The sequence below is a fragment of the Ctenopharyngodon idella genome, chromosome 2, assembly GCF_019924925.1.
Source record: "Ctenopharyngodon idella isolate HZGC_01 chromosome 2, HZGC01, whole genome shotgun sequence".
Lineage (NCBI taxonomy): Eukaryota > Metazoa > Chordata > Actinopteri > Cypriniformes > Xenocyprididae > Ctenopharyngodon > Ctenopharyngodon idella.
In genome coordinates this window covers 10,458,056-10,480,594 of record NC_067221.1, presented here as the reverse complement: position 1 = coordinate 10,480,594, position 22,539 = coordinate 10,458,056, and the positions used below count along the sequence as shown (strand labels likewise).

At 35.9% G+C, this 22,539-nt stretch overlaps 3 protein-coding genes across 9 annotated transcripts in view; 2 read left to right on the top strand and 1 right to left on the bottom strand.

Annotated features, from left to right (window-relative positions):
• The window catches only part of si:ch211-106h4.4 (MAM and LDL-receptor class A domain-containing protein 1), a 31,071-nt gene extending 27,739 nt beyond the window's left edge, over positions 1–3,332 (top strand). For both annotated transcript variants that reach the window (XM_051881639.1, XM_051881652.1), the window contains 6 exons: positions 40–199; positions 274–388; positions 494–614; positions 2,140–2,230; positions 2,307–2,376; positions 2,465–3,332. In XM_051881639.1, coding sequence (XP_051737599.1) covers positions 40–199; positions 274–388; positions 494–614; positions 2,140–2,230; positions 2,307–2,376; positions 2,465–2,554 — 647 coding nt within the window. In that variant the 3' untranslated portion in view covers positions 2,555–3,332. The remainder of the gene's footprint in view (positions 1–39; positions 200–273; positions 389–493; positions 615–2,139; positions 2,231–2,306; positions 2,377–2,464) is intronic.
• A 3,124-nt stretch (positions 3,333–6,456) lies between these two features.
• On the top strand, positions 6,457–19,018 carry plxdc2a (plexin domain containing 2a). 2 transcript variants are annotated; one of them, XM_051881775.1, is made up of 13 exons: positions 6,457–6,788; positions 8,014–8,237; positions 8,322–8,462; positions 8,564–8,633; positions 11,043–11,165; positions 11,256–11,374; positions 11,463–11,562; positions 13,384–13,479; positions 13,749–13,830; positions 13,941–14,001; positions 14,103–14,289; positions 16,880–17,040; positions 17,947–19,018. In XM_051881775.1, the coding sequence occupies exons 1-13, from the start codon at positions 6,701–6,703 to the stop codon at positions 18,172–18,174; spliced, it is 1,680 nt and encodes a 559-aa protein (XP_051737735.1). In that variant the 5' UTR covers positions 6,457–6,700; the 3' UTR covers positions 18,175–19,018. The 2 variants fall into 2 exon arrangements, with proteins under 2 accessions (XP_051737735.1, XP_051737741.1); XM_051881781.1 differs by lacking the exons at positions 6,457–6,788; positions 8,014–8,237; positions 8,322–8,462 and having other exon boundaries at positions 8,532–8,633.
• Positions 19,019–19,341: 323 nt separating this feature from the next.
• The window catches only part of myripa (myosin VIIA and Rab interacting protein a), a 28,213-nt gene continuing 25,015 nt past the window's right edge, over positions 19,342–22,539 (bottom strand). For 3 of the 5 annotated variants that reach the window (XM_051881673.1, XM_051881664.1, XM_051881693.1), the window contains 5 exons: positions 21,752–21,937; positions 21,506–21,667; positions 20,922–21,020; positions 20,764–20,824; positions 19,342–20,570 (listed from right to left, as the gene is read on the bottom strand). In XM_051881673.1, the coding sequence (XP_051737633.1) occupies positions 20,557–20,570; positions 20,764–20,824; positions 20,922–21,020; positions 21,506–21,667; positions 21,752–21,937 (522 nt within the window). In that variant the 3' untranslated portion in view covers positions 19,342–20,556. Of the gene's footprint in view, positions 20,571–20,763; positions 20,825–20,921; positions 21,021–21,505; positions 21,668–21,751; positions 21,938–22,539 lie in introns of those variants that run through there. The other 2 variants (XM_051881684.1, XR_007927824.1) reach the window with 2 other exon arrangements.

The window sequence follows — 22,539 nt, the reverse complement described above, 5'->3', positions numbered from 1 at the left end:
CAGTTGTAAACAGGGTCTGTGATGCTCTTGTGTGTGTAGGTTATTACCTTTATATGGACAGTTCTGTGGGGTTCTGGGGAGACACTGCCATGATTCTGAGTGAGATATTCACACCTGACAGCAGGGGGCACTGCTTCACATTCTGGTATCATATGTATGGACACAATGTTGGGACGCTCAGATTATACATCAACAACAGGTACAGAACCATGACCATGACCTTTTATGTGTATCTACATGCATCACAATTCATGGGGACTCTTTCTTTCCCAGGACCATCCATAACAGCGGGAATAAGTTTGGCCAGATAGTATGGGTGGAGTCAGGAGATCAGGGCGATGTCTGGATGAGAGGAAACATTTATGTGTCATACCAAGAGCCTTTCTGGGTATCAAACGCTATCATGCAGAATTCACAGGATCAGTGTGAATCATTTTAAGCAAAACAAAAGCCAAAAATGTTTGTATATCATTGTACCCTTCTCTCTCCACAGTTTATATTTGAATTCCTGAAGGGAGCAGGTCCTAAAGGAAGTATAGCCATTGATGATATTCACATTATTTCCGGGCCTTGTGACACAGATTCCACCTCACCATCTCCGCACTCTCGTGACAGTAAGAGATATATTAATGCATGCCAGTCTTACATGCATCTCACACACAGGATCCAAAATTAACTCTTTGCTGCACCTGCCAATAGAGGGTGAATTTAAGTTTTTTTTTTACTGGCCAAGAAAGGGCTTTTCACACTTGACCCTGGGTCATTCTAAACCGCGGGTAAACAAAATCCTGGGTTGTCTTGCTTCACAATTCACAATTCACACTGCTCATAATTTACCCAGGGTTAACAATTAATACTGGCCATTCATAAGCTGATTCACATTGTACATTCCTAAACCCTGGGTTAACATTCTTATTTGCATATTTGTGGTGTCAGTGTCATTGATTGGATAAACGCAGCACGCAACCTTTTTACACAAGCTCTAGCATTGCGCATCCTCATATTCAGTTTATACTGAATGGACATTTTGGACTATAAAGGTAAGAATGAAACGGCCTGTTCTTCACTCAAATTGTCGCATTTTCTGTCAGAATTTGACATTTTTCCTCTCAAACACTGAATTTATTGTTTATATACAATGCGCAGTGTTTCCGTGACTGCCCAAAGCAAACGCGATTGGTTGTCTGTTGCTAAGCGTCTAGCTGTAACATTCTAACACTGTATCGTTTCACACTGTACAAGTTTGGCACAATGCGAGGTTATGACCGCAAAAGTGGTACTAACACTGCTCCAGAGCAGGGTTTCATAACCCCGTGTAAAAAGCGGTGCTAACCCTGCTTCTAAATTACAAGTGTGATACGTTTTTTACCCGGGGTTAAAGCGGCGTTTAGAACCCGGGGTTATATTTTCTTTTTGGTGACTTAATGCAAGGAATATTCCACATGTCGTAACATGGAATTTTAGAACAAAAAGTTATGATATTTGGATTTCTTACAATAAATTTTGTATGTCTTTGATTTGAATTGCTCACATCACCAGAAATACTGTTCTTGTGATTGTGATGTAAACCATGTACACTACCGTTCAAATGTTTGAGCTCAGTAAGATTTTAAAAAAAAAATGTTTTTGAAATATGTCTTTAATGCTCATCATTATTCCAGTCTTCAGTGTCACATGATCCTTCAGAAATCATTCTAATATGCTGATTTGATGCTCAAGAAACAGTTCTTATTATTATCAATGTTGAAAACAGTTGTTCTGCTATTTTTGTGGAAACCGTGATACATTTTTTTTTCAGGATTTTTTGAAAAGAATATTTTGTAACATCATGTATAGTCTTCACTGTCACTTTTTAACAATTTAATGTCCTTGTTGAATAAAAGAAAAAAAGAAAAAATCTTTTCTGGCCCCAAACTATTGAACGGTAGCATTTTGTTGCAGTTCCTAATTACGTTACTGACCAACTTTTGACCAAATTGACCAAAGTCAGTTTTTACTTGGATTTGGCACTTGGCGAGTGTTCATTTTGAACCCTGCTCATACATATTTGTGAAAATGAATTAGAGTGTATTGTAAAGTGTGACTTAAATCCTGCAGCATTGTATTTCCATATGCATAAAAATTTGTTGGTTTGTTCAGCTGTAGGTATTGGTGTTGGAGTGGGAGTGACACTTTTGGTGATATTTACTGTTGGTGCTGTCCTTTTTGTGCTGAATAAAAAAAGAAAAAGGTATGTACTGCTCATTACTTGGAGAATTTTATGACAAAAAAGGAAAAGAGGACAAATATGTTTTGTATCTTTACAGGGAATCTATACTTGAAGATGACATGCTTAATAGAAACTTTTCTTATAGCCCCTTTGACTGCAACATGAGTGTGAGTAGGAACTACAGACATAGACTACTACATGCATATAATGTTGTAAGAATTTGTCTTTAAGGTTTTCTACTGCTGTTTTTGACAGGGTTTAACATCCACAGCAGAGAACGGCAACTCCAGTGACTTAAGGAAAATTTCACTTTCACCAGATGAAAATGACGCATCTTTCACATAAAATGAGCAATCACAAACTGAGAAACAAATCTTCTGTGTCACATGTCATCTTTATGCCATCTATATTCCTGTTATACTGAAAATAATCTGCAATCCTCCACACTAATTGCAGTTATTGACAACCATTTGGAATAACAGTAGCTGTATGACCTAAAATGCCTGACTGACTGAATCACTGCCAAACACAGCAGCTGAGTTGAGCTGACACCATGTACTGTACTAGAAATAAAATAAAATGGCTCAGTGGCAATATATATGTTTATTACAATCTCAAGTACTATATAATAACTTATAATAAACATTTATATACTTCTAGATTATATAATTTATACTTATTGTCTTCCATGTAAATCATGTGCATGCCACATTGCCATTTTAAAGGTGTTTTTGTTTATTTTTTATTCTTTTTATTTACACTTTCACCTTCTACTTGGATAACAACATTGCACTGAAATATACCGAAGAGATGTACTACTTATGTGCAACTAACATTATTTAGAGTATTGGGAACCCAGCCTTTGCTCTTTTTTTAATTCACTTTATAATATTATCAATTAACACTAATGTGATATTAAGGGCTTTTCCTATACTGCTTTGTATCATATGACACCACATTGTATGACGGCTCTCTTAATTTAGGCAAATTACAAGAACTTTCTGATGTACTGGAAATGGATTTTGACCAACAGTTCTGCTGAAAATTTAGACTTTACCTCAGACTTATTTCCTTTCTTTATTTCCAAAAAAATAAATCTTAGCAAGCAGAGGCTTGGATGGAACATGTCTGATATTTCACTTATTTAAACCCCTAAATCTTGAGTCGACCTAACATCATTCAAGAGAGGACTGTCTGACTTTTCCGAACCTAAGGGCCAGAGAAACCTCTCAGCCCTATGAGACATGTCACACTCGCCTAATCCACTCATTTCTCACAGGAACCAGTTTCCTCACAGTAAGCCAATGCTCCCTCTTACTGCCTTTCAAACAAGCGCACACACTTTTACATAACCACATTCATCCATACACTTACAAGTAGGCCTACAAGCAAGGATGAAATACGTCAGTTTTAAGTGCCTAGATGAATCAAAATGAAAGGTGGAATTTGATTTTTATGTCAGTAATGTCGGTTCTCTGTTGTACATTGCTAAACCACTGTTTATTATGGCTCGGATTATGCTGACACAAAGTCTGCCGTTCACATTCAGGAGACATGGTTGACTCCGGAGTGATATGCTCAATGTAGTTAAATACCTTATATTTAAAAGTGTTTTTACAAAGAAAAAATATTGCATTTTAGATTTCTGTGCATCGTGGTCTCATATTCAATTTGTGAAAGAAAAAAAAGTCTTCATATTTATGGTATGTCAGGGTTTAATGTATGTTCCCTTCACATAGTCTATAGGCTATACTAAAAGGTCTGAGAGGCATTTCTATGCATATCCATTAGCTTACAGTTTTAACAGTTATTAGTTCTGTACTTATTAGGAAGCTTTTATAATATTTTTTCATTGATAGTGGTCGTTATTGTTTCAGGTTTATTTAAATAACTCCTCATACCCAGATAGCAACTTTGTGCCAGCGCAGATATTACCTACATCTGCAACGTGTGGTATGATGATCTGGGCCACATGGCGTGAAATGATGGCACTTGGGCGGGCCGCTCCTGTTTGCCAGATCTGAGCCATAAGCAGGCCATAGCAATGCCACATGTCAGCCAAGAGCAAAGAAATAAACCAGAACTGGACCTTATCTGAGCCACAAAATCTTTATATAATATTTATAAAAACATTCTCAGCATTAACAAGCAGAATCACTGAAGGAAAGAACAGAAAAAAAGAGACAAACAGAAACACAAGAGCTACAACTGAATTCATCCACAGCCTTAGATGAAACTAACTGAAGATAAAAAGAGACATTAAATCTCTCCAGATCTCAGCAGAGGAGGATTAAACAACTCCACAAACAGCATTACAGCTTCACATATTACAGCTTCACTTTATTTCTGTCATTCATCTACAGAAGTTATTATTGAGAATTAACAGAAGTTTAACGCTCATGTTTGTTTCATTTGAAGTCACCATAATGGTGATTGGTGTTTCCATTAGTTGGGCTCTTAACTCTTGTAATATGTTTATCTTGTTTGGCTGCTGTGGCAGTGTGTTTGTTAAGCACATTTGTAGTAGCAAAGACAGCTGAAATGAGGTCAGATGATGATTTTTAGCTGTTGTTGGTTTTTATTTGAATGTAGCAATTGTGTTGCATCAATATTAATATGAGAGAAGATCTGTTAGTGTTTAATGTTCTATTATTTTGGAATTTAAAATGGTTTCTGGTATGTCTGTGTTTTTGGGTTACCATTGTGCTGGAGAGTAGAGCCTGTGGTTAGGATGAAATGCTTACAAACATGTGTTATTCAAATAAAAACATAAAAGATTATGATTGCTTTTTTTGGTGAATGTTTAGAGCATGCAAGTGTGTTTGTGCTGTTGTTAACAAAATATATAAAACATATGATGTTAAAATTCATAACTTATAAAAGGTATAGTGTCTTATATATTGCTGTGTGTGCATGTACTGCTTATATGTTCAATACATTTATAAATATGCAGTACCAAATTTTATCACATGAATTAAATCTTTCAAGATTTCAGCAGAGGAGGATGAAATAACTCCACAAACAACATTACAGCTTCACTTTTGATTAAACAGATTGACTTCGTTTAACCATTAAATAATCTTGTTTCCGTTTGGGACAGAAACAAGGAACAGAATTATTTTTCTTACCCCCCTGTCAGATAATTTTGCTTATTTTAAGCAAAAAACTTACCTCATTTCTTATTTGGGCATCCTCGTTTCCTTTCCTCGCGTCTTAGTTCTACCCCCATAGGATGCGAGGGAAGGACGTAAGCAAGAATCAGCACATGAATCTCAACAATGGTGACAATCAAAAGTGTCATGCCACAATGCATGCTGGGAACAATAGTACAAAACTCCCAGCATGCATCACAGCATGAATAAATTATGCAGCTGAATTGTCCTATTATTTTCTTTAATTCTATTTCCATTTTTTTTTTTTTTTTTTTGCTGTGGTTTTTGTTTTGTCTTTTAGTAGCTTTATGCAATGTCCAGATTTGGTCTGATTGTCTGAATATATTGTTCTCATCATTGTTGAGATTCATACGCTGATTCCTCATATCTGTGTTTGTCATTGTAGCTTGTGTTTTCTTTTTATGGTTTTTAATCTTGCGATCTCATGTTGCAGTGAAACAGAATACATCATTTAAATGTATTAATAACACAATTATATTCTAATGATCTCAGTGGTTCAAGCTTTTTCACAATGGTTATAAAACCATCAATAGCTAAAAAGTTATTCACTACTGCAAATGCATTTGACAAATTTACTGTCACAGAGAAGACACACATATTATAAGAGTTTAGAGTCCAACTAATGGAAACACCAATCACCATTATGGTGACTTCAAATGAAACAAACATGAGCGTTAAACTTCTGTTAATTCGCAATAAGAACTTCTGTAGATGAATGACAGAAATGAAGTCAATCTGGTTAGTATTATGTGAAGCTGTAATGTTGTTTGTGGAGTTGTTTAATCCTCCTCTGCTGAGATCTGGAGAGATTTAATGTTTTTTTTCTATCTTCAGTTGATTTCATCTGTGGCTGTGGCTGAAGTCAGTTGTAGCTCTTTTCTGTTTGTCTCTTTTTTCTGTTTCTTCTTTCCTTCAGTGATTCTGCTTGTTAACAGTGTTGTTAATGCTAAGATGATTCTATAAACAATATATAAAGATTTTGTGGCTCAGATAAGGTCCAGTCCTGGTTTATTTCTTTGCTTTTGGCTGATATTGCTATGTCCTGCTTGTGGCAGATGTGGCAAACAGGAGCAGTCCGCCAAGTGCCATCATTCCACACCACATGTGGCCCAAATCATCATACCACGCGTGGCAGACGTGGGTCGGATCTGGGCCAGCACAAAGTTACTATCTGGTACGCACGTCACTGGACAGTCTCGCGTGGGTGTGTTCGGAGCTGAACGTGCAGGATTACGCGCGTCGCTCGCGTGCAGTTCAACATCTTATTGGGCTTCTCCCTCGATATTATTGTGCAAAGACAATTTAAATGTAGTTGGTTATGGCACTACCGGCAGGACCACATATTTTCTTCGGGATTTTCGCATTTATTCAGGTTAAATCTACCATTCAGGAATTGCCATCTAATGGTAAGTCATTAATTTATTTAGCATGATTTCATTTAGTCGTCAAAAATATGGAATAAGAGTTGATGTAATTCTGAATTTAAAAATGATGTTCTCACTTCACGTAAACTGAGGAAAAGTAATTACTAATGTAACGCTTTACTCACAAATGTTGCTTTTTAACTCACTGGCAAACTAGAAAGATTAATTTTCATGTGTTAAATCTGCACTAAAAAAGATTTAATTGAAACGTTCCAGTACATTGTATTCCTCCTCTATTAGTAAAACTACAATGATTTAACCTAGAAAATAAAAATGAAATATGTGTAAAGTATCTCAAAACAGACCACCTAGATACTTTGTTTAGCACCATAAAAATTACTTAATTCAGAAATTGAAAAGTCATTGACTGTATGAATTGTTTAAAAAAAAAAAAAAAAAAAAAAAAATTGATTTCCTATATTTTTGAGATCCAGACAAAAAAAAGTGTAACATTGACCCATAAATCATCTAAGAGGCATTGGCACCCATTATTCTCAAGTAGAAGTAAAAGATTAAAAGTGAGTAATATTGCAGTCATTAAGAAGCATGTGTAACTGTAAATAATAATTGATCTAAAATAATTTTTACCCTCATATCTTTTTACTCATCAAGTAGCTACCCATGCAGACCATTTTTTGGCACATGCCTGCTCACTGTACCCTGCGATCTCTGTCAGCATGTTGAAAATAAATGTGATAGACCAGAGGGCATGTCGCTTAGTTACATTGCCAAACAGGAAAAGAGTGCACCTCTGTGCTTGAGATGCAGGATTTCATCAGGAAGCTTTTATTGCATGATGTTCTGACATTAATATCAGATTGGAGATATTATAGGTGTAGAAGTAATGTTGGCAGAATTCAAATGAGAAGGACAGAGGAAAGTGTTACCCCAGTCAAAACACTGCCCTGCCCTCACACTCCCCCCGTCCAGCACTATGAGGAATTCTGAGCATGTTTCACTCTCTCCCGTGAAAGAAGTACTTTGGACACACTCCTGTCACTGCAGGATGTGAGGAACTGTGTTTATTTGCATTACGGGTCGTTTGCATCCATCGAGTCCCGCAGCTGCTTGTCAATGTTACATTCTTCAGTTATCAAAACAACTGAAAGTAACTTCTGTTTTATCTGAAATGTATTAATGAATCTCTTTGCATAGCAACACAGACAATGCAGGATGTAAAATGGTGTGAATAATCTTAATTCATCAGGTGTCTCTTACTTCACCTTTGAGAGGCTCTCCAAGCAAGAGAGTGCTGGTGTAAACCTCAAGCTTTACAATAAAAGATGGAGGAGATGGATGCTCTCGTCCAAATCTGTGGATGAGATCAATCAGAACCAGGATCTGGAGCGCTATGAAGAGCACAGCAGATTAGATTCAGAGCGCTTTCCTGAAGTTGTGACAAACGACAGTCATGACAACTTATCCATTAAGGTGAACATCCAGGAATGTATTACTGTATCTCATATATATCTTCTCATATACGCATCTGAAATAACGTGTATATTTGTTCATCAGAGAGATATGGATCATGTCTACTACACATCCAAATTCTATGGGCCCACAGACAGTGCAGGCAAGGATTTGTGGGTAAATATTGAGCAAATGAACATGGGAACAGTTCATGAAATTCTCTCCAACACACATCGACAAACTTTGGTACGTCAGCTACAAAGTTTTCTTAAGGTAATTTTTGTAACTGTTACTCGTTTTTGTGCACATAATGAAATTTAGTTGAGTTGTTTTTTGTTTTTTTCTAGAGAGTGAATCTGTCCTTCGATTTCCCTTTCTATGGACATTCATTAAGGGAAATACATGTAGCGACAGGGGGTAAGTGCAAAAAAATGAGTGATTTTTTTAATTGATTTTAATATTTTTTACAAATATATTTTAAATTAACTTTTTAATACACTGTAAAAAAATAAATCGTAAAACAAAATGGTCAATGACTGTCAGCTATGGCTGCCAAACAAAAACCTTAAAATTAAAGTAAAATATTCTAATTTAAATAAAGTGTAAAAAATTTTAACAGAAATTTTCATTAAAATTTTTCTTCAGAAAAACACGGTTATTTTACAGGTATTCCCTGAATTATTACAATAAAACACCTTCACTGCAAAACATAATCTTAAAAAAAAAAAAAAGGTCAAATGACTTTAAGCAACGGCTGCCAATCAAAGTCTGTAAAATACCCTAATTTAAATAAAGTGTAAGACACTCTTACAAAAAAAAAAACACTGTTGTTTTACATGTATATTCTGAATTATTACTAACAAAACACATTCACTATAAAAAGTGACTCTCTTGTATTTAACCAGAAAGAGCACACACAAATTAATTAATGTACCTATATGTTACTTCCACTGAAATAAAGCAACACAACACCAGTGTTTTCTGGCTCATCCTGGACTGAAGCACAGGCTCTACCCTCCAGCACAATGGTGACCCACAAAACACATGATACCGAAACCCTTTAAATCCCAACAGAACATGAAACACTAACAGATCTCTCAAGATCTCAGCATCTTCACTTATTACAATCCAGACATTATTTCAGTTCTTACTGAGAATTAACAGAGGTTTAGATGTTGATGTTTTATTGAATAAAATAATAAAGTTTGAAGTCACCGTTCTGGTGGTCAGTGCTTGCTTTAGTTGGGCTCTTGACCCTTGACTCTTTAACATCAATATTTATCTGGCTGCTTTAACTGTGTATGTCTGATGCATGTTTGTTATAGCAAAAAAAAAAAAGTCAGATCAGAGGATGTTGGTCACTTTTTGAGTGATGGTGTAGTTATCATAAGGTGGTCTGATTTACTGATACCGGAGTCTGGTCTCAAAATTGTTTAGTTTAACATGCCAATACTGCTGTGACACTATAAAAAAATGTATTAAATCATTATGCAGAAAATGTTTTGTCGGGGTCATGAGGACTCACACTGACATCAAGAATCAACGTATGAATCTCAACAATGGTGACCAAAAAAAAAAAAATTCAGATCAACTCACAATGTCACAAAACTGATTGTCACCATTGTTGAGATTCATATGTTGATTATTGATTATTAACATTTAAAGAAATTTTTTGTTAAAGTTTTTTGCACTTTATTTAAATTAGAATATTTTACTTAAATTTTATGGTTTTTGTTTGGCAGCCATAGCTTTTTTGAAGGTGATAGGTGAAGGTAATAATTCAAGAAATACCTGTAAAATAACAGCGTTTTTCGTTTTTTTAAATTAGAATATTTTACTTTAATTCTACAGTTTTTGTCTGGCAGCCGTAGCTGCCAGTCATTGACCATTTTTTTACAAGATTTTTTTTACAGTGAATGTATTTGATTGTTATTTTACAGGTATTTCCTGAATTATTACAGTGTTTTTCAGTTTATTTAAATTAGGATATTTTACTTTAATTTTACTTTAATTTTGTCTTTGGCAGCCACTGCTGCCAGTCATTGACCGTTTTTTAATGATTTTTTTTAAAGTGAAAGTATTTGATCATAATAATTCAGGAAATGCCTGTAAAATAACAGTGTTTTTCAGTTTATTTAAATTAGGATATTTTACTTTAATTCTACATGGTTTTTTGGCTGCCATTCATTTGACCGTTTTATCATTTAATTGTTTAGTTACTGTTTAATGACTGATTATTTTGTAATTTTACATACATTTGTTTGTAAAAGAAAACAGAAAAAACACTGTATAAAAAATACAGTAAATATTCTCTTTAAAAATATGTGAATTACTGTCATTTTTCATTAATGTCATAATACATAAAATAACAGCCGAGTTGTTAATTTACATACGTTGTTTGTAATTTTGCAGAGTTTTGAGTATAATTTAAAATAAAAGAAAATGACCGTAAAAAAATCAGTTATTTTCCGTATTTTTTTTTTATTTTTTTTTACAGTGTATTTTTTATATACATACATATATATAATCTTAAACATGACACTGTTTTCCAGTTTTACATTCTAATATGCTTATTTTGTGCGATGTTGAAAACAGTTGTGCTGCTTGTGATACATTTTTTTTTTTCAGGATTCATTGTTTAACTGAAAGTTCAAAAACAGCATTTATTTGAAATAAAATTTTTTGTAACATTATAAATGTCTTTACTGTCACTTTTCATCAATCCTTGCTGAATAAAAGTATTACTTTCTTTTTAAAAAAAAATCTTATTGACCCCAAACCTTTGAATGTTAGTATATATTTTACATCTATTTACTTTCTATTCAGGTTTCATCTACACTGGAGAAGTTATCCACAAAATGCTGACTGCTACTCAGTACATCGCTCCTCTTATGGCTAATTTTGACCTCAGCATCTCACAGAATTCAACAGTCATGTACTGTGATAATGGTAAAAATGGAACAGACTGATTTGCATGCATTGTAGAATGTGTTATATTTATTAATTGGCTGTGTTATTAATCTACTTCCTGTCTGTTAGGCACAGCTCTTGTTGTGCAGTGGGACCATGTGTATCTCCAGGATGCATTTCATCTCAGCAGTTTCACCTTCCAGGCAGCTTTATACAACGATGGAAGAATCACCTTTGCATATAAAGAGGTTGATTTTTTTTTTTTATACTTCATGGTCATCACTTTAATGGTGTAGATGATGCAGTGTTTGATTGTCGCCATTCATCTGCTTTTAGGTTCCCACTGACATTAGTAAGATCAGCTCAGTGAATCATCCCGTTAAAGTCGGGCTCTCTGATGCATTTGTGGTCCTTCATAAGATTGAACAGCTTCCCAGTAAGTAACTCTTCTTGAATAGGAAAATAATACTTCTCCTTTGCATACATTTTCTAAATTAAGCTGTTAATTCTGCTTTCAACAGTGTTATTTTAGTATCATTTATATATAGTATTTCTTAATATTTTGAATTAGTTTTTATTTTTATATTTTCAGTTTTCATGTTAATTTTATTAATTTTGTGATTTTGTCCTTTTTCCCAATATTTAATGAACCTGAGTTATAACATGAGCTAACAATGAAGAGTTGTATTTTTTTTTTTTTAATATAAAAAGTTCTGTCATGAAACTCTAGATGGCGCAGGCCGATAGCTCCTTAACTCACATCACACAGCTGATTGGTTTTTGCAGTATCAGTAGCCAATGAGCTCGCTGCTCAATTTTCAAATACTTGGTCAGCATCTGTTGTAGCAGTTTGCAACGTGCTTTCAGAAACCCTCCACCTTCCCCAGCTCCACCTGTATAGATCTGCTAAGGGTAATTCATGTATGCTACTGTACAGCAGCAGCACGTCTTACACAGCAGCGTGTCGTGTATGTATTGGCGGTAACAATGCTACCTTCACATGCAATCGGAAATTTCCTACTTCCCACTTCTAAAATCGTGATTACGAGCTTGTCGCATTCAAGTGCTTTGTTGTTGGAAAGAACAGGAATCATGGAGGACACCAGGTTATTCTTGCCTATTTATTGGGAAAATCTTATTAAAGCCGAAATTATATTTAGCATCCCATTCATTGACAATCATATAAACATTAAAGGGATAGTTCACCCAAAAATGAAAATTTGATGTTTATCTGCTTACCCCCAGGGCATCCAACATGTAGGTGACTTTGTTTCTTCAGTAGAGCACAAATGATGATTTTTAACTCCAACCGTTGCGGTCTGTCAGTCGTATAATGCTTGTCAATGGGAACTCCATCTATAAGAGTCAAAAAAACATGCACAGACAAATCCAGATTAAACCCTGCGGCTCGTGACGACACATTGATGTCCTAAGACATGAAACAATCAGTTTGTGCGAAAAACCGAACAGTATTTATATCATTTTTCACCTCTAAAACACCACTGTGTCCAACTGCCTTGCGCATCTGGTTGGTGAGGTCTGAACGCGCTCTGACAACGGAAGTGATGTCTCGCACTCATTGAAGTATAAGCGCGAGACATCACTTCCGTCATCAGAGCGCGTTTTCAGACCTCACACACCGGATGTGCAAGGCAGTTGGACATAGTGGTGTTTTAGAGGTGAAAAATTATATAAATGTTGTTCAGTTTCTCACACAAACCGATCGTTTCGTGTCTTAGGACATCAATGTGTCGTCACGAGCCGCAGGGTTTAATCTGGATTTGTCTGTGCATGTTTTTTTGACTCTTATAGATGGAGTTCCCATTGACATGCATTATACGACTGACAGACCGCAACGGTTGGAGTTAAAAATCATCATTTGTGTTCTACTGAAGAAACAAAGTCACCTACATCTTGGATGCCCTGGGGGTAAGCAGATAAACATCAAATTTTCATTTTTGAGTGAACTATCCCTTTAACCACGCTATCTAGACCAAGACCAAACATATTAACATTGTCATATCCATTACCATGCCAAACGCTCAGAGAGTTGTCAAGACCGAAATTAACCAACATTAAGAATAATAAATACTGTAACAAATGCATTGCTTATTGTCAGTTAATGCACTAACTTATTATACATTTATATTTTATTTTGTTTCAGCTTTATTTCAAATAATGAAAATGATTTTTAATAGTTTTAGTTAACAATAATAATACTGGTCTTCCATTCTCTTGTTTTTTATTTTCATGACAGATGTTAGAAGAAGAACAATATATGAATATCATCGGGTAGAGCTCTTAAAATCCAAGATCATGACCGGCACTGGTGTTGAGATGCTTCCTCTACCAAGTGAGTCTGAACTGCTGACAGAACTAGATTCAGCTAAGACCAAATATATTTAATTTACGGAAAATAGTGGTGCTTAGACATTTTAGTTAATATTTTCCCCTAGAACCAAGACTGATATTAGTCCAGTACTGGCATTGTGTTTAAAAGATTCTGTGACTGTTATTTTCCATGTTTGATTTCAGTACATTTAATCACATATTGTGAGAAAGCAGAAAGTAGTACCCATGTCTTTCACATCTTTGTTAAAACATTGCTCCTCCTGCTGTCAGCCTGCCTTCAGTTCTCCAGCTGTGAGATGTGTGTTACGGCTCAGATCGGATTCAACTGTAGCTGGTGTAGTCGCTTACAGAGGTAAACACTTGGTTCACTTGTATTTTTGATGTGAATAGCCAGACAGATAAAGTGCAGTATGCTTCAACTCTACATTTACTCAACAGCTGCAAACAATATTTCTTCTGCAGATGTTCCAGTGGTTTTGACCAGTATCGTCAGGACTGGGTGGACAGTGGGTGCTTAAGTGAGGTGAATAGATATATCCTTTCACTCACATCTTGTTGAAATCATTCCTCTTTTACAGTCTACCATACCCCATTTTTACTGACTTGTTGTGGATGTATTTTAAGATAAAGCACCAGAACTGTAACAGAAAACAGCCCATCGTTAGAAGCAGCACTCCAGTGGTACGGACAAGAGTCACAGTAGTATCTATAACCACAACAACATCAACCACGTCAGCCTTCACACTCACCACCAAGCTCACCAGCACACCCTTATTGATAAGAAACCTTCCTACCAGCTTCCTCACTGATGGTATGTATCAGTTTTATTATGTCCTGCGGATCATTGAGAGGTTTTTTTTTTTTCAATCGTATGCCTTGCTTCCAAATGAGGTCTCCAAATGAGACCAATTATAAGAGCCCTAAAAACCAAGAAAAATCAACACCTGCACTGCTTCTTCCTTCAGGCTATAACCTTTTGCAACATGGCACTTAATCCATAATGCAAAACTGACCTTTCATCTGCCGAACAAACTTCCAGCATTTGTATCTTCTCCCACGTAGAAGGCGACGCTCTCGGGACCTTGCGCAACGTTCCCTAAAAGTTCTCTAAAGGTGACGAAAATTCCGAATCTTTACAGAACATTTGGGACATTCATAAAATGTCCTCTTTTGGTAATGAAAGTGCTGCAGTTCAAGGTTCCTTATATGAGTTTAGGGGTACGTTCCATTTTGGTTATTTTATGGTCAAAAAAGAACGTTACAAAAAGGACATTTGGGAAGTTAACAGAACGTCCTATAGTAATAGTCCCCTAAACATTCCCAGAACATCCTGAATGTTCCCTGAAGGTCCACCAAATAACGTCCCCCAACCCTTAAAAGAACTCCACATCGTGACCGTCTCTGAACGTTCTGGGAACGTTACTAGGTGACAGGTTACCCTGCTAGAAATTTTACGTTCCCAGAACATTCTCAAAACGTCCCCACTGGTGTTAAGGACGTTGTCTAGTAACATTCCCAGAACGTTCAGAGACGGTCACGATGTGGAGTTCTTTTAAGGGTTGGGGGACGTTCAGGATGTTCTGGGAATGTTTAGGGGACTATTACTATGGGACGTTCTGTTAACTTCCCGAATGTCCTTTTTGTAATGTTCTCGCGCAACCATAAAATAACCAAAATAGAACGTCCCCCTAAACTCATATCGGGGACGTTATTAAATGACCAACAGAGGACCGTGTGGGAACGTTCTGTTAATGTCCCAAATATCCTCTATATAATGTTCTTATGTGACCATAAAATTAACCAAATTGGATCTTGCTGCTTTAACTGTTTCCAAAACACGCTTGTTACAGCAAAAGTTGTAAGAGAAAGTCTGATCAGATGAATTCAGTTGTTTAGTCTAAACTCTGATGACATTAATTGTTAACTTTGCATTAACTAATACTTATTTTTTTTCTTTTTTTAACAAATTTCATTATTTTATTTGCTTTAATTTATTATACAGAGTTTTAAGCAGTGTCTTTTAGACTCACAGACATCATGAATCAGCGTATGAACCTCAACAATGGTGACAATAAAAAAAAATATATTCTTTTTGTGACTTTAGCAGCTTGTTTTGTGATGCTCAGAACTGATCTGTTTATCTGAAAATTTTGTTACCATTGTTGAGGTTCATACGCAGAATCTTGATGTCTGTATGAGTCTACATGATCCTGTCGGAATAATTAAATAAGGCCACTGTATCATGATAAAATACAGTGCAACAGAATCTTTTTGATCAGTTTTTTTATTTTTCAACAAATTTTTTTTGTAACAAATGTGCTTTAGAAACACAGTTACAACAATTGGAGAAAAAAGAAAATTAAAGGGTCAGGAGCCCAACTAAAACAAGCTCTTACCTCCGTAATGGTGACAATTATAATTTTTAATAAAACATTAACACCTCATTAAGAAGATCTGAGTGAAAGAAATAAAGTCAGAGTGGTTTGTAATAAGTGAAGATGCTGAGATCTAGAGAGATCTATGAGTGTTTAATGTTCTGTTTCTGTTATCTGAGTTTTGTGAGGTTACCATTGTGCTGGAGAGTAGAGCCTGTGCTTCAGTCAATGATGAGCCAGAAACACTGATGTTGTTTTGTTTAACAGCTGTTACATTAGCTCATGCATGTGCTGTTGTCAGCTAATGACTTACTGCAAGTGATTTGCATTTTAAAGAAAAAGTTTCATAATAATAATAATCCAGAAAATACCTGTAAAGAGCTTTTTTTTTTTTTTGTAAGACATTTAAGAAAAATTAGTTTTCTGTGCTGCATGTTACTTTGAAGTTCCTGAAGCAAACAAAGCTTCTTAAATGCATAATTTACCCAAAATGAAAATTTTGTCAAAATCTGTCATCATTTACTGCATATATTTTGAATTGACCGGTTAATTCTGCCTTCACGAGTGTTATGTTAGTTCCGATGGTGAAAAAAAAAGCTTCTTAAAGGCACGGTTTACTCATTTACTCAGCCTAATAACATGCGAAATCTGTATGACCTTCTTCTGTGGAACATGAAGATATTTTGAAGAATGTTTGTAACCAAAAAGTGGCCATTGAATTCTAGTGTATTGAGAGAGAGAGAGAAAAAATTCTCAAAATATCTTTATGTTCTACAGAAGTAAGTCAGTCATACAGATTTTGAAATGACATTAGTGTGAGTAAATTTATTTATTTATTTTTTTTTTTTTGGGTGAACTGTGCCTTTAAGCCTTGATGCAATCACTCGGATACCGCAGCAAGGCCCAGAACACCCTGACATTGTGGCATTTGGGCAAGTGCCAATCACATTTCTTTCGGAAAACATAAAAATGTAGTTGTAATTGTTGTTCTTTACAAGCTGGTGTAAATATCCTCTTCTCTTTCAGACTCTCAGATGGAAATTACAGAGAAACAGCGAGAGGAGCAGATGCAGACTGGTCTGCTCGTTGGCATCCTCGTAACCATGGTCCTCATGGTGGTTGCTGTGTTGGCCACTATATACATGTACTACCATCCCACTTCCAGTGCCAGTCTCTTCTTTATAGAGGTGAGGTTTAAAGAGGACCTATAATACCCCTTTTACAAGATGTAATATAAGTCTCTGGTGTGTGTCTGTGAAGTTTCAGCTCAAAATACCCCACAGATAATTTATTATAGCTTGTCAAATTTGCCCCTATTTGGTTGTGAGCAAAAACACACAGTTTTTGTGTGTGTCCCTTTAAATGCAAATGAGCTGCTGCTCCTGGCTGCTTTCCAGAAGAGGGCGGAGCTTTAACAGCTCACGCTTCGGTTTCTCAACAACAACAAAGCAGGGTTTATGTAAATTTTGGGGTTTGTGATGTCACCAACCCAAGAAGAAGCTTGTTGTAGTCCTTACCAGCCATTTGTTGTAGTCCTTAAAAACCGATTTCTCTAAAATAAAATATCTCCCTTTGCATTGAACTTTGAGCATCATAACTTTGCAGATTTATTCAGTTTAACTTTTGAAGTTTATGATCAAACAGCAACATTACACAGTAACTAAAGTTAAAAAAGTGAAATCATAATGAAGGACCCCTTTAAGTAACTAAAGCATATTCAGCTAATGGAAATTTATAATGTTCTTTTGAACTTTCTTTTATATGTCACGGGGGGAAAAAAGCACAACTGTTTTCAACATTAATAATAATATAAAATGTATCTTGAGCACCAAATCAGCATATTAAAATGATTTGTGAAGGATCATGTGACACTGAAGGCTGCTGAAAATTCAGCTATTTTATATTTCACAGTATTAGTGTTTTTACTGTATTTCTGTCAAATAAATGTAGCCTTGAGCACTTCTTTCAAAAACTTCAAAAAATCTTACCAACCCGAAGCTTTTGAACGGTAGTGTATGTATATAAAACAAGCCTTCAAATGTAATTATTTGTTGTTGCTCTGAAAATGTTGTAATTTTGTTCTTGATATCTAGAGACGACCAACACACTGGCCCGCCATGAAATTTCGACGTGGTTCAGGACATCCGTCATATGCAGAGGTAGAGGCAATGGGACAAGACAAAGAAGGATTCATCATGATGGAACCTAGAGACAGTTTTCTTGTGTCAGACAGGAGAGAGAGCTTGTTTCTGACGGACCAGAGGGAAGGATTTATTGTAGCTGACCAAAGAGAACGTTTCCTCATCATGGAGCGGCGCTAATGTAAATTCTGTGGTTTATGAATTAGTTCCTCTGTTTTTGAGAGGAAGTTGCACTGGTTGCTGGGATAAATGTGGTATTTGTTTAACCTTATAGCAGGGAGTGCTACAAATGTGAGAGATCTATTGCACCATCACACCAAAGTGCAATGTAAACAATGTGGACACATAAATGTTTTTCCAACCCAGTGACGCCAATGGAATTGCAGTGCTCAGGAGAAACATTCACATTTGAGCTTTTCATTTTTCTCTAAAGGGCTCCTTCTTTACCAGGGCCTGATCATGTTCCTGGGATTTGCTCTTGTTGGTGCCCCACTTCAAACCAGATGGGTCATTAAAGCCTGTGTATTGCAAACACCTCATAGAACTTCCTGTGTTAAACAGGGAAGCCTGAAGGATATATGTATTTATGCAACATAAGTAATACCTTTTTACTCTTGTGTAACTGGTCGCAATAAATCCAATTCATGTGGATAACTCTGGATAGCCTAGTTGTTTTCAATGAGGTACAGTCGTAAAGAAAAATCCTTCATTAGTTCTTTGAAATTTTCTTCATTAAAGTATTTTTGCTGTGCATCAAGATGCTCAAACTCAGAAAACACACACAGAACTCGTCATGCACATCCAAGGTAATCTCAATAAAGGGATAGTTCACCCAAAAATGAAAATTTTGTCATCATTTACTCACCCTCATGTTGTTCCAAACCTGTATGAGATTCTTTCTTCTGTTGAACACAAAAGAAGACATTTTAAAGAAAGTTGGTAATCAAACAGTTGACAGTAGCCATTGACTAAAATACTATGGAAGTGAATGGCTACTGTCAACTGTTTGATTACTGACGTTCTCCAAAACATCTTCTTTTGTGTTCAACAGAAGAAAGAAACTCCTACAGGTTTAGAACAACTTGAGGGTGAGTAAATGATGACAATTTTTGGTGAACTATCCCTTTAACATGCCTCAGTCCTCATAATATTTGTGTGCTTTGAAATATGTATTTTAATTTGTATATTTTACTCTGAAATATTTGTATATTTTACTCTATTTTACAACTGAAATACTCCCAACCAGAAATATAGATCTCAACAACTGAAATTATGTATTGATGATTTCAGGAAATGAACACCATAAAATTGTTCAGGTTACATAAATCTACAAAAAATGTACTATAATTTAAATATAATCAAACTAAAAAATTCCATTTATTAATTTACACAGATCATTTACACATATACAATAAATCAATGTCTTTATAATAGCTTGTAAATCTCTCTATTATCAAATCTAACACCATAAATTTACATTATCAGCAAATACAAAGTTTCATGTTCTGCATGACTGTGATTCATATAGCTGACACGCGGCTTGAATAATCTACTATAAATCTGACAGAGAAATCATGTTCAAAAAAAATTAATGCAGGAAATATTTGGTCAGATGTGCAAAACATTGGCTGCATCCAAAATCGCATACTCTCTTACTATATAGTAGTCATAAAACATGTGGCAAAAGAAGTATGTCCGAATTCACAGTACTCATAAAAGAGTATTCTGAAGTGTGCATACGATGGACACTTTACTATCCCATGAGGCCACAGGAGAGGATTTATGAGGGGCAGTGAAGCGACGCAACTGACGCTGGTAGGTCACATGATAATGTCAACATGGCGGATGTAGAACATACAGATTACATTCATACTACACACATTCATACTATATAGAACGTACTTTGTTAGCGATTGTTACGCTGGTTATTGTTACGCAATTACTTATTCAAAATAAGTACCTACTCAAGAGAGTATGCAATTTCGGACACAGTCATTGTAGATATCTATATCTTGTCAGTGAGAAATTAAAAGGATAGTTCTTTCTTTCATCTGTGGAACATAAAAGAAGATATTTTGAGAAATCGCCAATATAATGGAAGTCAGTGGTAACCAAAACAATTTGGTTACAAACATTCTTTAAAATATTAGCATGAGGGTGAGTAAATGATCACAGAATTTTTGGGTGAACTATCCCAGTACTTCCAGTTTCAGATTTAATTGAATGATGAGTTTGATTCACAGTAATGGTCAAAATGCCAAAACAAAGCTCAACATCTTTGTGTAATTTCACAACTTACATTTACAGTAACTATTTCTAAATAATTCAGACACTAGTATAGGAGAGAGAGGTAATAAAGCAACCTGATCCAAGAGTCATTTGTTTGTGTAACATGGCGTCACTGCATGAGCAATACATGAGTCTATTTAAATCTATCCCACAAGAGTTTATAAAATATTTTCTATGAGCCATGAGCTTCAAGGCACATGTGATCAGTGGCTTTTTAGGCTTTAAGTTATTTAACTTTGCGATGAAGCTTGCTGATGTCTCCTACAATCCTCTTTATGCTTCTTTATCTGAAATTTATAAAATTCAAATCATTGTCAGCATCAGACATCTTAGAATCCTTAGAATATTAGACTTTTAAAGATGAAGTGTGTAATTTCTGCAGAGTTTTAAAATAAGACGATTACACATTTCACCTTTAATTACACAGGCAACATCTTTAAAATATGTCAATTATCAGTATTGATTATGATTAGCTTTTACCTTGTACTGGAGGTGCCGGCAGTCGCCGCCTCAGTTTCCGAGATGAGCCGATGGTTTGTGTCTAAAACAAAAGTATTATGACAGTTACAGTCATAATTAGTCATATGAGCATGTAAGAATGTGTGTATGAATATACTACTTAAATATGAAGACAATACCTTGGTTTTTACAGTGTTAACCTTGGTAAATTGTGTCTGTGGAGCTACATTAAGACCTGCATTTTTCAGAGCCGCAATTCTTGAGGAAATGTCTGAAACCTGGCAAGCAGATATGAAAATGACACAGTATGTGTACAGTAAGGCTTTGCAGAAAGACTGATATGTAAAATGTTATTGCTAGTACTTCTACATCAGCTTGTAGACGACTCTGTATAATTTGCTCTTCCACTTCTTCTGAATCAGTTTCTGGTTCAAACATATATGGCTGAAGTAAACCAGTATTTGCACTTTCAATCGTGTAGCGTTTACTACAGTAAAGTTGAGCGTGTGGATCAGGTCTGAGCTAGTGTGACTGAGTAGAGGCAGGGCTTTTTCACAGGAAAAACGTTTAAAAAAGTCATTTTGGTGATCGAAGATGAGTTTTAAGGGATAAAATTATTGACTACAGGGGGACTAGTTTTAGTTAAATATAACAACACCTATACTGCTCATTAACTCAAGTGTTACTGCGTCTTCAGAGCTATGAGATGCTGCTGATGAGATTCAGAAAGAGAGAGAGAGCACAGCGTCCAGGCCGAACGCACCTGGAGCTCAGACTGCTGCACCTGGGCTGCTGCAGAGGCCACCTGGTCCTCCAGATGAGCGAGATCTCTTTCGGTGGTGGATCCACTGATGCTGCGCGCACACTCCTCCAGATCCCCCAGTTCAGCTTCGAGCCCGTACACTGTACCTGCCGCCACATACACCTGCACACGGTGAAATGAATCAGAATAAATCGAGAAGCAGCTCATCATGGCGTGAGAAATGTTCATCACAGAAACAGTACATACATTCTCCTCCAGTCTGCTGAGCTGCTCGTCCAGTCTTCTGGCCTCGGCAGGGGGAATGTTCGGGAGGTCACTGTGGTCCATTTGGCTTTGTCCGTCTCCCATAGATCCGTGAATCAGATCCTCAGTGGCGTTCAGCACTTTCAGCACCTCGGAGGTGATGCTGCGCAGTGATACGGCCGAGTACTTCTGTTCATGATAAATACATAGAGGAAGGTACTGTAAACTTTACACACTAATGTTCACGTGCATATGAATAGAAATGAAAGGGGCATAAATTCACACCTACAGTAGCACAATGTAGGGCTGCACAATTTTGACGAAATCATAATCACAAAGTCAATTATTTCACTTTATATTGTAATCACAGTTATTAATATTGATTAATAAAATTGACATTAAAATATGTTTTTTGTATGGGCCAACTGCATGACATATTCTGTTAGATGTGGGCTATACATCTAAAACTGGGATGCTTAATTCTTTGTATTTTATTGATGTTACATGCAGCAAATCATCACAGCGACTAAATAGTCAACTTCACATCGTTCTACCTACAGTAGCAGCATGAAAGCATCTGTTATTTAAATAGTAAATAAATTATATACAGAAAGTGAGCTAAGAGTGTTTTTTGATTAGTAAAGCTGTTACTCACTTCAGTTTGGCATGAGCGTTGGAAAAACCTGTTATAACCAACGAACATATGAACACTGCACAGTGAATCACTTATTTGTGGAAGCCAATTACCACCATTTAGGGAAAAGATAATGCTTTGGTAAGTTATAATTATA

Excerpts from the sequence above, each read along its gene's own strand:
- plxdc2a (XM_051881775.1), top strand. The coding sequence starts at position 6,701 with ATGGCACTACCGGCAGGACCACATATTTTCTTCGGGATTTTCGCATTT. Across the intron at positions 14,002-14,102 it reads ACAGTGGGTGCTTAAGTGAG|ATAAAGCACCAGAACTGTAA; the intron begins GTGAATAGATAT and ends ATGTATTTTAAG. Across the intron at positions 17,041-17,946 it reads CCAGTCTCTTCTTTATAGAG|AGACGACCAACACACTGGCC; the intron begins GTGAGGTTTAAA and ends CTTGATATCTAG.